Source organism: Anomaloglossus baeobatrachus, chromosome 5 (assembly GCF_048569485.1).
Source record: "Anomaloglossus baeobatrachus isolate aAnoBae1 chromosome 5, aAnoBae1.hap1, whole genome shotgun sequence".
Classification (NCBI taxonomy): domain Eukaryota; kingdom Metazoa; phylum Chordata; class Amphibia; order Anura; family Aromobatidae; genus Anomaloglossus; species Anomaloglossus baeobatrachus.
In genome coordinates, this window is record NC_134357.1 from 350,217,391 (window position 1) to 350,234,166 (window position 16,776).

General features: G+C 40.7%; 1 protein-coding gene across 3 annotated transcripts in view; it reads left to right on the top strand.

The window, feature by feature from the left end:
- The window catches only part of LOC142311456 (arf-GAP with SH3 domain, ANK repeat and PH domain-containing protein 1-like), a 298,879-nt gene that overhangs the window by 244,061 nt on the left and 38,042 nt on the right, over positions 1 to 16,776 (top strand). For all 3 annotated transcript variants that reach the window (XM_075349907.1, XM_075349909.1, XM_075349908.1), the window contains 5 exons: positions 6,765 to 6,834; positions 7,129 to 7,216; positions 11,660 to 11,708; positions 12,753 to 12,916; positions 15,960 to 16,093. In XM_075349907.1, coding sequence (XP_075206022.1) covers positions 6,765 to 6,834; positions 7,129 to 7,216; positions 11,660 to 11,708; positions 12,753 to 12,916; positions 15,960 to 16,093 — 505 coding nt within the window. The remainder of the gene's footprint in view (positions 1 to 6,764; positions 6,835 to 7,128; positions 7,217 to 11,659; positions 11,709 to 12,752; positions 12,917 to 15,959; positions 16,094 to 16,776) is intronic.

The following is a 16,776-nucleotide window of genomic DNA, read 5'->3' on the forward strand; positions in this document are numbered from 1 at the left end:
GTGATTGATAAGAATGACCTGACCTTGGGATTGTGCAGATGTGCAAGATGTGATCAGACTGACTCCATGCAGAACACAAGTGATTTGTACCTTATAACAGACGGTAGTTCTCGTCTGATGTTCTCCACCGTTCTGCTTGATGATGTAGAGATTACATGATACATCAGGTTCATAAACACGGGCTGTCAGCATTCAGATTTCATAGCAGCCTTATCCACGTTCTCTTGGCTAGCGTAAATTAATGGGTTATATCATTGTCTGACAAGTAGTGATTGATCTCAGTTCTCTAAAACAGTCAAGTAATAGCTGTTAGCTCTATTTGCTTTGGTTTTGTTTGTATACTTTTTTGCATTACCATTTTACTGTTGTTGTTTTTTTTATTTTAATGTTTTCAGTTATCAGATTCCTGAAAATCATCCACATTCATCTAGTTCTAATCAACTATCTAGGTGGTGGCTGCTGATTGATGCCTGTCACTAACAGCCAGCTACTCTCCAGATGCTTAGATTGGTGAATGTACACGGAATGGCCACATAGCACATGTAGAGTGTATATCCACAATCCAATGGAACAGGATGAATGTAGTGGTTCAGTTCTTTAGTTGGCAAACATGATGTGTGCATTTGTCATTGCATGATATTGTGCTGCCTCCCAGCACGTCAACCATGTGGAGATTGTGTGGGTATATACAATGCATATCTGTGTGCGTATATGTATGTGGGTGTGTGTGTGTATATATATATATATATATATATATATATATATATATATATATATATATATATATATATATATATATATATATGTATATATATTATATACAAGTGCATCTCAATAAATTAGAATATCAGCAAAAAGTTAATTTATTTCAGTAATTCAATACAAAAAGGGAAACACATTATTTAGAGTCATTACACACAGAGTGATCGATTTCAAGTTTTTATTTCTGTTAATGTTGATGATTATGGCTTACAGCCAATGAGAACCCAAAAGTCATTATTTCAGAAAATTAGAATATTATATTAGACCAATTAAAAAAATTATTTTAAACTCCGAAATGTTGGCCTACTGAGAAGTCTGTACAGTAAATGCCTCAATACTTGGTCGGGGCTCCTTTTGCATGAATTACTGCATCAATGCGGCGTGGCATGGAGGCGATCAGCCTGTGCCACTACTGAGGTGTTATGGAAGCCCAGGTTGCTTTGATAGCAGTCTTCAGCTCTTCTGCATTTTTGGGTCCGGTGTCTCTCTTTTCTTCCGCTTGACAATACCCCATAGATTCTCTATGGGGTTTAGGTCAGGCGAGTTTGCTGGCCAATCAAGCACAGTGATACGGTGGTTATGAAACCAGGTATTGGTACTTTTGGCAGTGTGGACAGGTGCCAAATCCTGCTGAAAAATTATATTTTCATCTCCAAAAAGCTTGTCGGCAGAGGGAAGCATGAAGTGCTCTAAAATTTCCTGCTGGTAGATGTTTGTGCTGACTTTGGTCTTGATAAAACATAGTGGCCCTACTCTAGCAGATGACATGGCTCCCCAAACCATCACTGATTGTGGATACTCCACACTAGACCTCAGGCAGCTTGGATTGTGGCCTCTCCACTCTTCCTTCAGACTCTGGGACCTTGATTTCCAAATAAAATGCAAAATTTACTTTCATCTGAAAACAACACATTGGACTACTGAGCAACGTCCAATTCTTTTTCTCCTTGGCCCAGGTAAGACGCTTCTGGCGCTGTCTATTGGTCATGAGTGGCTTGACACAAGGAATATCCAATGTCCTGGATACGTCTGTGTGTGGTGGCTCTTGAAGCACTGACTCCAGCAGCAGTCCACGCCTTTTGAATCTATCTCAAAGTTTTGAATGGCCTTTTCTAAGAATCCTATCAAAGCTGCGGTTATCCCGGTTGCTTGGGCACCTTTATTTACCACACTTTTTCCTTCCACTCAACTTTCCATCACTCCACTTTCCATTAATATGATTGGATACAGCACTCTGTAAACAGCCAGCTTGTTTTGCAATGACAATTTATGGCTTACCCTCCTTGTGGAGTGTGTCAATGACTGTCTTCTGGGCATCTGTTAAGTCAGCAGTCTTCCCCATGATTGTGTAGCCTACTGAACTAGACTAAGGGACCATTTTAAATGCTTAGGAAGCCTTTGCAGGTGTGAGATAATGACTTTTGGGTTTTCATTGGCTGTAAGCCATAATCCACAGCATTAACATAAATAAACACATGAAATAGATCACTCTGTATGTAATGACTCTATAAAATATATGCATTTCCCTTTTTCTATTTAATAAATATAAAATAAATTAACTTTTTGATGATATTCTAATTTATTGAGATGCACTTGTAGATATTAGTATCTCATAAAAGTGAATACTTCCCTCACATTTTTCTAAGTATTGTATTATATATTTTCATGGGACAACACTGAAGATATGACAATGGTACAATGTAATGTAGTCAGTATGCCAGCGTAGATTTGGTGTGCCCTCTAAATAACTCAACACACAACCATTAATGCCTAAACCAATGACCACAAAAGTGAGTACACCCCTAAGCAAAAATGGCCAAATTTTGTCGAAAGCATCAATCTTTTGTGTGATTTCCATTATTTTCAAGCACTACCTTAACCCTCTTGGGCATAGAGTTCACTAGAGCTTTACAGGACCCACTGGAATCCTCTTCCATCCGCCATTACAACCTCATGGAGCTGCTGGATGTTAGAGAACTTACGTTCCTCCACCGTCCATTTGAGGATCCCCCATAGATGCTCAATAGGGTTTAGGTTTGGAGACATGCTTGCCCAATCCAGCCCCTTTACCCTTTGTTTCTTTAACAGGGTAGTGGTCATCTTGGAGATGTGTTTGAGGTCGTTATTATGTTGGAATACTGCCGTGCGGGCTAGTTTCCAAACAAAGGGGATCCTGCTCTACTTCAGTATAGCACAGTACATGTTGGCATTCATGGTTCCCTCAATGAACTGTAGCTCTACACTGCCGGCAGCATTCATGCAGCCCCAAATCATGACACTCCCACCACCATGCTTGACTGTAGGCAATACATACTTGTCTTTGTACTTCTCACCTGATTGCCGCCATTTGAACCAAATAAGTTTATCTTGGTCTCATCAGACAACAGGACATGGTTCCAGTAATCCATGTCCTTAGTCTGCTTGTCTTCAAGCAAATGGTTTGCGGGTTTTCTTTTGCATCACCCTTAGAAGAGGCTTCCTTCTCGGACAACAGCCATGCAGACCAATTTTATCCAGTGTCCGGTATATGATCTGAGCACTGACAGGCTGACCCCCCACCCCTCTAACCTCTGCAGAAAGGCTGGCAGCACTTGTATGTCTATTTTGAAAAGACAACCTCTGAATATGGCTCTGAGCTTGTGCACTCAACTTCTTTGCACAACCATGGCGAGGCCTGTTCTCAGTGGAACCTGTCTTGTTAAACTGCTCTATGGGCTTGGCCACCGTACTGCAGCTCAATTTCAGGGTATTGGCAATCTTATAGCCTAGGCCATCCTTATGTAGAGCAACAATTCTTTTTCTCAGCTGAACTTCCAGTGACCAGTATGAGAGAGTGTTTGAGCGATAACACCAAATTTAACACACCTACTCCCCATTCGGACCTGAGACCTTGTAACACTGAATCAGGGGAGGGCAAATGTCTAATTGGGCACAGTTTTTCCATTTTCACCTATGGGTGTACTCACTTTTGTTGTCAGCAGTTTAGACATTAATGGCTGTGTGTTGGTTTTTATATAGAGGGCACACCAAATTTACACTGTTATACAAGCTGTACACTGACAACTCTAAATTGTATCAGTGTTATATCTTCAGTGATGTCCATGAAACAATATAATATAATATTTAGAAAAATCTTAGGTGTGTATTCCCTTTTTTTGTATACTGTGTGTGTGTGTGTGTGTGTGTGTATACTGTATATATAATATACATACATACACACACACAATGCCTTGCGAAAGTATTCAGCTCCCTTGAATTTTTCAATTTCTTCCTACATTTCAGGCTTTATACATAAAGATAAAAGTTTTAATGTTATGGTGAAGAATCTACAACAAGTGTGTCACATTTGTGAAGTTGAACGAAATGTATTGCTTATTTTAAACTTTTTTAAAAATAAATAACTGAAAAGTGGGGCGTGCAATATTATTCGTCCCCTTTACTTTCAGTGCAGCAAACTCACTCCAGATGTTCATTGTGGATCTCTGAATGATCCAATGTTGTCCTAAATGACTGATGATGATAAATATAATCAACCTTTGTGTAATCAAGTCTCTGTATAAATGCACCTCCTCTGTGATAGTCTCAGTGTTCTGTTTAAAGCACATAGAGCATCACGAAGACCAAGGAACACAACAGGCAGGTCCGTGATACTGTTGTGGAGAAGTTTAAAGCTGGATTTGGTTACAAAAAGATTTCCAAAACTTTAAACATCCCAAGGAGCACTGTGCAAGTGATCATATTGAAATGGAAGGAGTATCATACCACTGCAAATCTACCAAGACCCGGCCGTCCATCCAAACTTGCATCTCAAACAAGGAGAAGACTGATCAGACATGCAGCCAAGAGGCCTATCATCACTCTGGATGAACTGCAGAGATCTACTGCTGAGGTGGGAGAGTCTGTCCATCGGACAAAAATCAGTCTTACACTGCACAAATCTGGCCTTTATGGCAGAGTGGCAAGGAGAAAGCCATTTCTCAAAGATATCCATAAAAAGTGTCATTTAAAGTTTGCCACAAGCCACGTGGGAGACACACCAAACATGTGGAAGAAGGTGCTCTGATCAGATGAAACCAAAATCGAACTATTTGGGCACAATGCCAAAGGATATGTTTGGCGTAAAAGCAACACAGCTCATCACCCTGAACACACCATCCACACTGTCAAACATGGTGGTGGCAGCATCATGGTTTGGGCCTGCTTTTCTTCAGCAGGGACAGGGAAGATGGTTAAAATTTATGGGAAGATGGATGGAGCCAAATGCAGGACCATTCTTGAAGAAAACCTGTTGGAGTCTGCAAAAGACCTGAGAGTGGGACGGAGATTTGTCTTCCAACAAGACAATGATCCCAAACATAAACCAAAATCTACAATGGAATGGTTCACAAATAAACATATCCAGGTGTTAGAATGGCCAAGTCACAGTCCAGACCTGAATCCAATTGAGAATATGTGGAAAGAGCTGAAAACTGCTGTTCACAAACGCTCTCCATCCAACCTCACTCAGCTCGAGCTGTTTGCAAAGGAAGAATGGGCAAGAATTTCAGTCTCTCGATGTGCAAAACTGATAGAGATATACCCCAAGCGACTTGCAGCTGTAATCGCAGCAAAAGGTGGCGCTACAAAGTATTAACTGAAAGGAGATGAATAATATTGCACGCCCCAATTTTTATTTATTAAAAAAGTTTCAAATAAGCAATAAATCTCGTTTAACTTCACAATTGTGTCCCACTTGTTGTTGATTCTCCACCATAGCATAACAATCTTTACCTTTGTTTGAAGCCTCAAATGCGGGAAAAGGTTGAAAAATTCAAGGGAGCCGAATACTTTCGCAAAGCACTGTATATATGCAGAAATTTTTTATATATATATATATATATATGTGTGTGTGTGTGTTTGTATATATATATAGATGTATGTATACTGTGTGTGTGTGTGTGTGTGTATATATATATATATATATATATATATATATATATATATATATATACTGTATATATATATATACACTAACAACAAATCATATGGATTTATTTTTGTCAAAACATCGCTATTAAGAGTGTCAACTATTAATTACAACTAATTACACTGCTAATCGCATAAAAAGAGCATTAGTGTGTAAGTGAATCACAAATGTATTCACCAGCCTTGTGTGAATAACACATAAAATTGAATATTAATATACTGTTTTCCACTCTCTTTTTAGGGAGGGTTTTTGAAAGCAAGGGATTTATTGTTAGAAATGTGTCAGTTTTAGTTTGGACATATTGTCATTGTTGATCAGCTAGAATGCAAATTGTCAGATTAGATATTTAGCAGTCACTTTCTACTGTCCGTGTTGTGATAAAGAAAATTTAACAGAATGTCTTGTAGAAGTGGAAATTGTCTCTTCAGTGAGGAAAGAGATGAACTCTAGTGCCACCTATTGGAGGTAGCAATCCTAAAAGTCAATAGTGACCCTTTAACGGGCCTTGTCATATGATTTAGGATTTATGCCAGATGAGAATCCTAATCTGCAGACACGGTCTTTTGGGATGGTTGTCCCTTGTCATTGCAAAGTATGAGATCTGATCTGGATGTATGTATGTAAAAGTGGCACACTATTGATATCTAAAGTACCCTAGTACAAATTAGATAAAAAACCCTTGCCAATTTTAGGTGGATCGGCTGACTATTCAATGTGCATGGGTGCCTCCAGAATCTCATTCCACAAATGATGTTGGAGGAGTGAAGGATCAAACTATTGGAATTTCAAAGGTTTTCTCCTCTCTCCGTATTAAGAACACATTGCTGAGAGCTCATGTGTATGGGGAAGTTGGCAGAGATGGCAGTGTGCAGAATGAACCTTCATCAGTGTCATCTCATGTGTATGGGGAAGTCTTCAGAGATGGTGGTCTGCAGAATGAATGGTCAGTGGAGTCATCTGATGTGTATGGCTAGGTTTAGTGTGCCCTTCTAGGTTACTGTAGGATGTATATAGTAACATTTCTCTTTCATTTCAGGCTCAGGAAGGTTTGGCAGAAAAGAAAATGCTCAGTTAAGAACTGTTACTTGACCATTGCACATGGAACGGTATGAATTCACATAAATTTGTCTAACATGACAATATTTGAAGCTAAATCCCAAATTCTATGTAGTTAACTGGTTTATTTATGAGTTTAAAAAAGTATTAATGTACAGTAACATTAGGAGATGTCATTTTTGGAGTCTTCTATTCTATAACTGCATCATTAGCTCTAGTCCAATGATATTGGGGAATACTTTGTAAGCTAGACAGGCCTACAAAGAGCACATGCGTATAATCAGTAACAGTTAACAAAAGAAATAAGCAGCTTGGTTACATAATAATATTCTGTGTTCTTGCAGCCTAACCGACAACCGGCCAAGCTTAATCTGCTGACGTGCCAAGTGAAGCCTAATATGGAAGACAAGAAATGCTTTGATCTGATATCCCGTATGTTTCCTTTTTTATACAAGAAACTTTAATTGTTTTGTTCTTTTGTTCTTTGACATGTAATGGTGCTATGTCAGAAATTTCATTTTGTGGGGTTTCAGGTTTGAAAATCTTAATTAATAACAAGCCCCAGCACTGTGCTCCTGATCTTCTGACCAGCTGTGCTCAACTCTTGTCGGAACGTCTTTCTATAGATTGATATATGGCTCATCGAGGAGAGTCAAACAGACAATTGTTTCTGTTTTCAATTGAGGTCTTAGGGTACCGTCTCAGTAAACGACGTACCAGCGATTCCGACCACGATACGACCTGGTCAGGTTTGCTGGTACGTCACTACAGGGTCGCTAGTGAGCTGTCAAACAGTCAGATCTTCCCAACAACCAGCCACCATCGACTCGTATAATGATGCTGCACTTGGTAACCAGGGTAAATATCGGGTAACTGAGCAAAGCGCTTTGCTTGGTTACCCGAAATTTACCCTGGTTACCAGCGTACACCGCTTACAGGCTGCCAGCGCTGGCTCCCTGTATACGTAGCTAGGGTACACATCAGGTTACTAAGCAAAGCGCTTTGCTTAGTTACCCGATATTTACCCTGGTTACCAGCATACGCTGCTTACACAGAGTCGGTGCTCGTTGGTCTCCCGCCGTCAAACACACCGATGTGTGCTGCACAGCGGGAGATCAACGAGCAAAAAATGAACCAGAACAGTGTGTAACGATCAGCGATTTCACAGCAGGGGCCAGGTCGCTACTTAGTGTCACACACAGCGAGATCGCTGCTGAGGTCACTGGTACATCACAAAACCTGTGACTCAGCAGCGATCTCGCTATGTGAGAAGTACCCCTTAGCACTTAGCCCCTCGCTAAAAAAACGTCTTATGTAACAAGGACAATAGGTCACAAATTGTTTTAAACAATAGACACAGTCTAAACAGTTTAGCATATTTATGCTAAAAGTGTTTAAGTTGTTATATATAACAAATATACAGTACATACAGTACATAAATAGTATATCAGAAAAGTGAGTACACCACTCATATTTTTGTAAATATATATATATACTGTATATTGTGAAGTAATATAGCTTTTCATAGGACAACATTGAAGATATGACACTTTGATACAATGTAAAGTAGTCCGTGTACAGCTTATTTAACAATGTACATTTGGTGTACCCTCTAAATTGCATGCAGGAGCCATTAATGTCTAAACCACTGGCAACAAAAGTGAGTACACCCCTAAGTGAAAACGACCAAATTGTGTCCAAAGTGTCAATAATTTATTTTGCCACCATTATTTTCAAGCAATGTCTTAACTCTCTTGGGCATAGAGTTTACTAGAACTTACAGGAGCCACTGAATTCCTCTTCTACTCCTCCATGACGACATCACTGTGCTGGTGGATGCTGGAGACTTGTGTTCCTCCACTTTCCGTTTGAAGATGCCCCACAGATGCTCAATACGTTTTAGTCTGTAGACATTGTTGGCCAGTCCACCACCTTTACCTTCAGTTTCTTTAGCAAGCCAGTGGTCATCTTGGAGGTGTGTTTGGAGTCGTTATCATGTTGGAATACTGCCCTGCGGCCCAGTTTTTCAAAGGATGGGATCATTCTGTGCTTCAATATGTCACATCACATTTTGAATATGTCATATTACATTTTGGCATTCATGGTTCCTTCAGTGAACTGTAGCTCACCACAGCCGGCAGCACTCATGCAGCTCCCAACCATGACACTCTCACCACCATGCTTAACTGAAGGCAAGAAACACTTGCCTTTCCAATCCTCACCTGGTTACCAGAAAACCAAAAAGAAAAAGAAAAACTCCTAAAAAGTATATTTTAATTCTAATTACTCATTAAAATCCGTCAGTATAAAAACAATGCTTATACATGTTCATTAGAGTCACCTGGTTACCACCACACACACTTGACACCATCTGAACCAAACAGGTTTCTCTTGGTCCCATCAGACCACAGGATATCTTTCCAGTAATCCATGTCCTTAGTCTGCTTCTCTTCAGCAAACTGTTTGTGGGCTTTCTTGTGCATCAGCTTTAGAAGAGGCTTTCTTCTGGGATGACAATTTGATGCAATGTGCGGTGTATATTCTAAGCACTAGACCCCCCCCATGCCTTTTACCTTTGCAGCAATGCTAGCAGCACTCATGCATCTATTTTGAAAAGACAACCTCTGGATATGATGCTAAGTACGTGCGCTCAACATCTTTGGTCAACCATAGCAAGGCCTGTACTGAGTGGAATCTGTTCTTAAACCACTTTATAATCTTGGCCACCATGCTGCAGCTCAGTTTCAGGGTGTTGGCAATCTTCTTACAGCCTAGGTCATCTTTATGAAGAGCCACAGTTCTTTTTTTCGAATCCTCAGAGAATTCTTTGAGGTGCCATGTTGAGCTTCCTGTGACAGTATGAGAGAGTGTATTAGTGATAACACCAAATGTAACACACCTGCTCCCATTCACACCTGAGACCTTGTAACAGGAATGAGTCACGTGACATCGCAGAGGAAAAATGGCTAATTGGGCACAATTTGTCCATTTTCACTTAGGGGTGTACTCACGTTTGTGGCCAGCGGTTTAGACATTAATGGCTGTGTGTGGAGTTATTTAGAGGGCAGGCCAGATGTACACTGTTATACAAGCTGCGCATTGACTACTTTACATTGTATCAAAGTGCCATAGCTTCAGTATTGTCCCATAAAAAGATATAATAAAATATCTACAAAAATGTGATTGGGTGTACTCACTTTTGTGATATACTGTATATAAAATATGTTTCTGGGTGTTCTCAAAGGGGTTGTCCACTACTGGACTCCACTCTCCCTTTCAAACCACTAAGATGTGAATTATAAAATTAAAATAAAAAACCAAAACACTATACTTAATGCCTGGGCTGGTAATGTTCCTCCCTTGTTGGTGCAGTATCTCTTAATTGTCTTTGCTGGGGGAGAAAGTACTGACATTGGAGGAACATCACCAATCCCAGAGGTAAGTATATGTTTTTTTATTCTATGATGTACAATTTTCCGGTTGAGATGGGGTTGTCCAGTAGTGGGTAACCCCAAAAGGAGTCAACCAGCACTGGATGATTGTTCAGATCAGTCGCCGCACCCTGCATGGGACATGTTCCTAATATACATTAGAATTTAAGGGTTTATTTACATTGGCTAATTATGGTCATTAAATCACCACCAGTCGCCTATTTGCAACCCGATCCTTGGTCACTTAATGGCCTATTACGACAGGCCCAACATTAATTCCATGCACACAATACAATCATAAATATGATTGTTCTGTGCACAGCGATTGTGTTCTCCAGTTACACCATGCAATGTGCTGCCGAGAAATATGATTAAAAATTATTTTACGGGTTTAGCAAGTATCTCATTATCATATTTAGAAAAAGAACATTTTCTGAAAAACACTGCAATGGATTTGGACACCATAGGGTACGTTGGGGTTTTTTTTACGCTATGTCCCATAAAAGGTGCTGTGGTTGGATGTAAGTTTCATTTTGTGCTGGTAGACTCCTTTTAAAGAGAATCTGTCACCAAGTTTTTGCTTCCCCATCTGAGAGCAGCATAATGTAAAGACAGACCCTGATTCCAGCGATGTGTCACTTACTGAGCTGTTTGCTGTCATTTCGATAAAATTAGTGTTTTCTCTGCTGCAGATCTAGCAGTTATACAGAGCTCATGAATATGCTGGACTACCTGGCAGCAGGTCAAGTAGTCCTCTAATGATAATCTACTGCTGATTAATCAGTGATTTTATCAAAACTAAACTAAGCAGCCCAGTAAGTGACACATCGCTGGAATCAGGATCTCTGCCCCAACATTATGCTGCTCTCAGAATAGGTGGCAAAAACCTGGTGACAGATTCCCTTTAATGAAAATATGAGTGTAGGGATCTTGTGGACAAGACCCTTTTCTAGATCTTTTTTCGATCAGTCCCAGTCAGCTTCTCCCCATTCCAAAATGACTTCTTGCAGAGAACAATCGGTGCATTAAATTGCAAAAGCATAGCAAGATTAAATTAATATTGCATTGTTTCTGTTAAAATTACTGACCCGCTAATCCCAATACAATTGCAAAAACAGCTATTTTTTAACTTTGTCAATTACATAGAACCATGCTGAGTATCCTCAATACTTTGCTCAGTGACATCTTTTTTTCTTGCTTCCCTTCTCCACCAAACAGAAAGATGGCACAAAAGATTTGGTGTAAGATGTGCTTCTGTGCCTAAGCAAGTATTTAAAGGGGCTGTCCAAGTTATGTGAAGTGTTGGACACGGGCAGCAGTACGGCTAAAACAGTTCCAGAATGCATACTCGCCTTTACATCTTTATGCAACATTTACTAAAAAGTTATTGCATTATTCTTAAATGGAGAACTGTGAATAAATGGAGAAATGTTGTTAATTACAGATAACCGCACTTACCATTTCTTGACTGAGGATGATCAAGAGTGTATTGCGTAAGTAGAAATCTGAAATGGTCTCTGTATTGTCACTACTTGATCTCATTTGATATATTATAGGCAATCTGTACATCGTGTTTTAGAAAGTATGTTGTCTTAACTTAAAAAAATAAATTAAAAATAACTCGTAAGTAGCGGGTATCTGCCTTGGCTGTAATTTGCTGTTCCCTGCCTGTTGTGAAGTGTCATCTGTCTCTAGCAGCATAGACATGGAGTCAGATTACAGGGAGTGTGGGCAGGCCTTTAGGGTGGTTTACACGCTGCGACATCGCTAGCTATCTCGTTAGCGATGTGACACGCCAGATCGCAGATATGATTTGCCGAGATCGTACATAGATCAATTTTTGTAGCGCCGGTCACATGTGTGATCTCGGTAAATCGTATGTGCGATCTGGCGTGTTACATCTAACAAGATCGCTAGCGATGTCGCAGCGTGTAAACCACCCTTTTGTCTCTGTTCCTGCTCTCCGATACATGATGGGGCACAACGAAGAGGCGAGCTTTAAGTTTAAGGCAGGCAATCTAGTCAAGGGTAGGAGCAATCACATGGGAGGGAAAGGAAGTACATATAGTGCTGGCAGAATGCTGAGGTAGGGGAAAAACACACTGAAAAAGAGTGAATGGCAAGTTAGCATGAGGATTGGGACACTTCCAGGACATATTAGGCCGTTACGTGCACCAAAACCAGTTTTACCTTGTTGTAGGAGACCAATACCATTGGTTTTTACAAGTTTTCTGTAAATGAGCAGATACACTTTAACTTCCTAAATAAAACATTTCTCATTAGCAAGACTTTAAACTGCAATCTCAGAAGCTGGTAATTTCGTGGTTAGAAATTTTTGGGTAAGGGTGGTCCATTCTCCAAAAAGAAGAAAACAAATGACTGAAAATCAGACCTCTCATTTACTTTGAAGGGGTTCTTCTTGACAATAGTGAGGTTAGATTTAAGCTGACCAGCTGGAATCGCTTCCAATGTCATGAACGGCTATGACTCCTCTACTGTTCCCTGGAAGAACTCTGTAACAATCCTTTCTGTTTCAGATGGATCTCCGTGCTGACGAACAGTAAGCAGGAAGCTCTGAACATGGCATTTTATGAAGTTCGCCCCAGTGAGGAGAATAGTATAGAAGATCTTACCAAAGCCATTATTGAAGACATTAGACGAATGCCTGGGAATAGCGTGTGCTGCGATTGTGGTGCGCCAGGTGAGATCATAAATAAGTCAAATTTTGCAAGAAATAGAATAAATTACAAGTGACTCAGGAGAAATCATTCCTTCAAAATCCTATGTGGCTAGGGTTACATCTATATATGTTTTTTTTCTGTCTCTTTTTATGTAGCCTATGAACTTACCTCTTAAATTATTTAGCCATGTAGAATGCCCACGTGTAACAGATGAGATGACAAAACATTAATAATACTATTAACAAGTTCCAAACATCACCTACCTGACTGCCAGCATAAGAAAATAACCTATTGCCAATTTTTTTTTTCATATCACAAATTTCATTAAAATTGTAATATTCATACTGGTAACTAGGGCTAGCCTCATACTTACAGTCCTTTCAGGAAGTGTTTTCAGCAGGCTCCTTATCATCACAGGCAGGATGGATAACACCTCTATATACAGCTGCTAGTTCAGGATCCACCAATCACCATTGGCAACGTCCCAGCTGACTCTGCTCCCCCTCCTATCACAATGACTTTTGCACATGGTTAATATAAAAGATGGGGTCAGAGTCTGTTTATTGTGGCTATCATTATGAAACTGCAGGAAGTTAAGGGGGCTTTACACGCTACGATATCGTTAATGTTTTGTCGTCGGGGTCAAGTTGTTAGTGACGCACATCCAGCGTCATTAACGATATCGCAGCGTGTGACACTGACCAGCGACCTTAAGCGACCTCAAAAATGGTGAAAATCGTTCACCATGGAGAGGTTGTCCCAAACTCAAAAATCGGTAAGGGTTGTTTATCCAGGTGCTTCATCGCTCATGCGGCAGCACACATCGCTGTGTGTGACACCGCAGGAGCGAGGAACATCTCCTTACCTGCCGCCGGCCCCAATGCGGAAGGAAGGAGGTGGGCGGGATGTTACGTTCTGCTCATCTCCGCCCCTCCGCTTTGATTGGTCGGCCACTTAGTGACGTTGCGGTGACGTCACTGTGATGCCCAACGTCCCTCCCCCTTGAAGGAGGGATTGTTCGGCAGTCACAGCGACGACGCCGACCAGGTAAGTACGTGTGACACTGCCGTAGCGATAATGTTCGCTACGGCAGCGATCACAAACAATCGCATGCGCGACGGGGGCGGATACTTATACGCTCGCTATCGCTACAAATTGCTAGCAATATCGCTACCGTGTAAAGCCCCCTTTAGAGTCCAAAAAAGCCTGAAGGTCTAGTGTGAAATTTGCAAGGTTTCTAATTTTTAATACAGGTTATATATATATGAAATGTGAAAAAAATATACATTTAAACTCAAAAACCTGATTTTCAACATAGGTCATAATGTCTACCCTTTTAAAGTGAGTTTCAACAAAAGACATTTGCCATTTATTGTTGTCCATAGACCATGAATAGAGTTGTGAGGAGAACCTGGGGTTCCAACGTTCATGCACATTCCATGTCCTCTCCATAGGTGATAAATGTTGTTTATGTTAAACCCCTTTATATCCATTTTCTTTTGTTAGCAGCTTAAGGCTATGTGCCCACGCTGCGGATTTTGCGTGGATTTTGCCGCGGATTTGCCGCGGATTTGCCGCGAAAGTCGCGGATTTTCATGCAGAAAAATCCGCAGGTACATTCTACCGTGGACACATAGCCTAAGGGTATGTGTGCCCACGAGCCGGACATGCTGCATCCAGCTTACAGCATGTCCTCTCCTGTGGGGTCACAAGTGTCCTCTGCAGGAGACCGCAGCTGCTTGTGCCACGATCAGGCCTCGAGCAGTTGTGGTATTTCTCTCTGTTCTCCCTGTGGGGAACACTCATGTCTTCGCAGCAATAAATTGACATGCTGTGGCTTGGGAAGCCGCACCATAGGTCAGTTTACGCTGCGGGCCACACATGCACAGTGGGCACGCGATTTCTATAAATCCCATCCATTGTGCTTGTACGATACAAGGCAGCGCTTTGGACACCGCAAACACACTATGCATCCAAAACGCTGTGAACCCTGATTGTGGGCACCCAGCCTTAAAGGGAACCTGTCACCACTTTTTTGCCCTATAAGCTGCGGCCACCACCACCGGGTTCTTATATACAGCATTCTAACATGCTGTACATAAGAGCCCAGGCCGCTGTGAGCACATAAAAAACACTTTATAATACTTACCTAACGGTCATGCGGTTGGCCATATGGGCGTCTCCGGTGCCGGCGCCTCCTCTTTCGGCCATCTTCGTCCTCTTTCTGAAGCCTGTGTGCATGACGCGTCTACGTCATACATGGTCGCCGGTCCTGTCCAGGCGCACTACAATACTTTGATCTGCCCTGCTCAGGGCAGATCAAAGTGCACATGCTCAGGACCTGAATGCTGGCGAGTGTGCATGACGTAGGACTCGTCATGCACCCCAGCTTCAGAAGATGGAGGACGAATATGGCCGAAAGAGGCAGCGCTGGCACCGAACAACGGAGATGCCCATATGGCCAACCACATGACCATTAGGTATTATAAAGTGTTTTTAATGTTGTATATAGCGGCTTGAGCTCTTATATACAGCATGTTAGAATGCTGTATATAAGAGCCCACTGGAGGTGGCCACAGCTTATAGGGCAAAAAAGTGGTGACAAGTTCCCTTTAAAGAAATGTAATATTATTGTGGTTAATCCTACACACTGCACTAAGAACAAGACAAAGATCAGGTTGCTCTTGGAGTCCAGTTCTCTCGAGTTACGTGTACGGGACTTATCTAATTAGTCTGTTCCTTGTTCATTTAGACATTTCTGGGCTGTCATACTTATCACACCTGCATGACAGCGATTGTGCAGTCCAAGCTTCACATTTACAAGCACCGGCTGCCATCTCTGTCAGTGTTTAATGTGCTGTGAGACCGAGCCCTTCACTGTTTGTATTTTTAATTCTATACAGTAGACGGCTGACTGATGTGATAAGTGGCTGTGTTATCATCAAGCATATGGAGTGGTTTTGCCTTTTTTGCACTTGTTTATTTTACATGTTTTTTCAGTTTTTCTTTTTTTATCCATATGTCTTAAAATATATGGTTGACATGTATATCTGTATTTACCAGATCCAACATGGTTGTCTATAAATCTGGGTATTCTGACTTGTATTGAATGCTCTGGGGTTCATAGAGAACTTGGAGTCCACCATTCTCGGATTCAGTCTCTCTCGCTTGACAAACTTGGAACTTCAGAGCTCCTGGTAAGAGGAAATAATTTCCTATTTTACTTAATTTTTTTAGATCCACTTAAAAATAATTTAGTCTATTAAAAATGTTATTTTATTTTCATTTTTTAGTGTTTTCTGGCTCCATATTGTTTATCATCTGATATCTTATAGTTTGGTAACATGATAACGTGTAAACAAGGTTCTTATTCTTTCCCATTTAGATTGTTTGCTAAAATATGTCCCACAGTATTTGTTTTAGGACAATTTAAAATATTGGACATAAATTGTTACAGGTCTAGTGAAGAAAAAAATCCCTGAAATATCTCACGTAATAATGCAGGTTATAAACTAAAGGATATTAAAAAAGAAAACTGAAAATACAATTGCTCCTTGTGTGTGATATTTGTGACCAGTGTACCATTATACAGGATATTTCCTAAACTTTATGTCAGTGCTAAAATTATCAGAACATAACATTCTTGTTGACTATTGTTTTTTACTTAAGTCTTGGGTCTCATTCAGACGTCAGTGATTTTTCTTGTACGAGAAAATCGGTCTGTGTTTCTTCAGTGTCTTTGATCAGAGTTTCATCCTGGTTCAGTTGTTATCATCAGAGTTCTGCCAGAGTTTCCGATGGGGGAAATAAAGCGCTTTCTCAAGCTTCTCATATCAAACACTCCATGAATATTGGACAACACATGGATGACATCCAATTG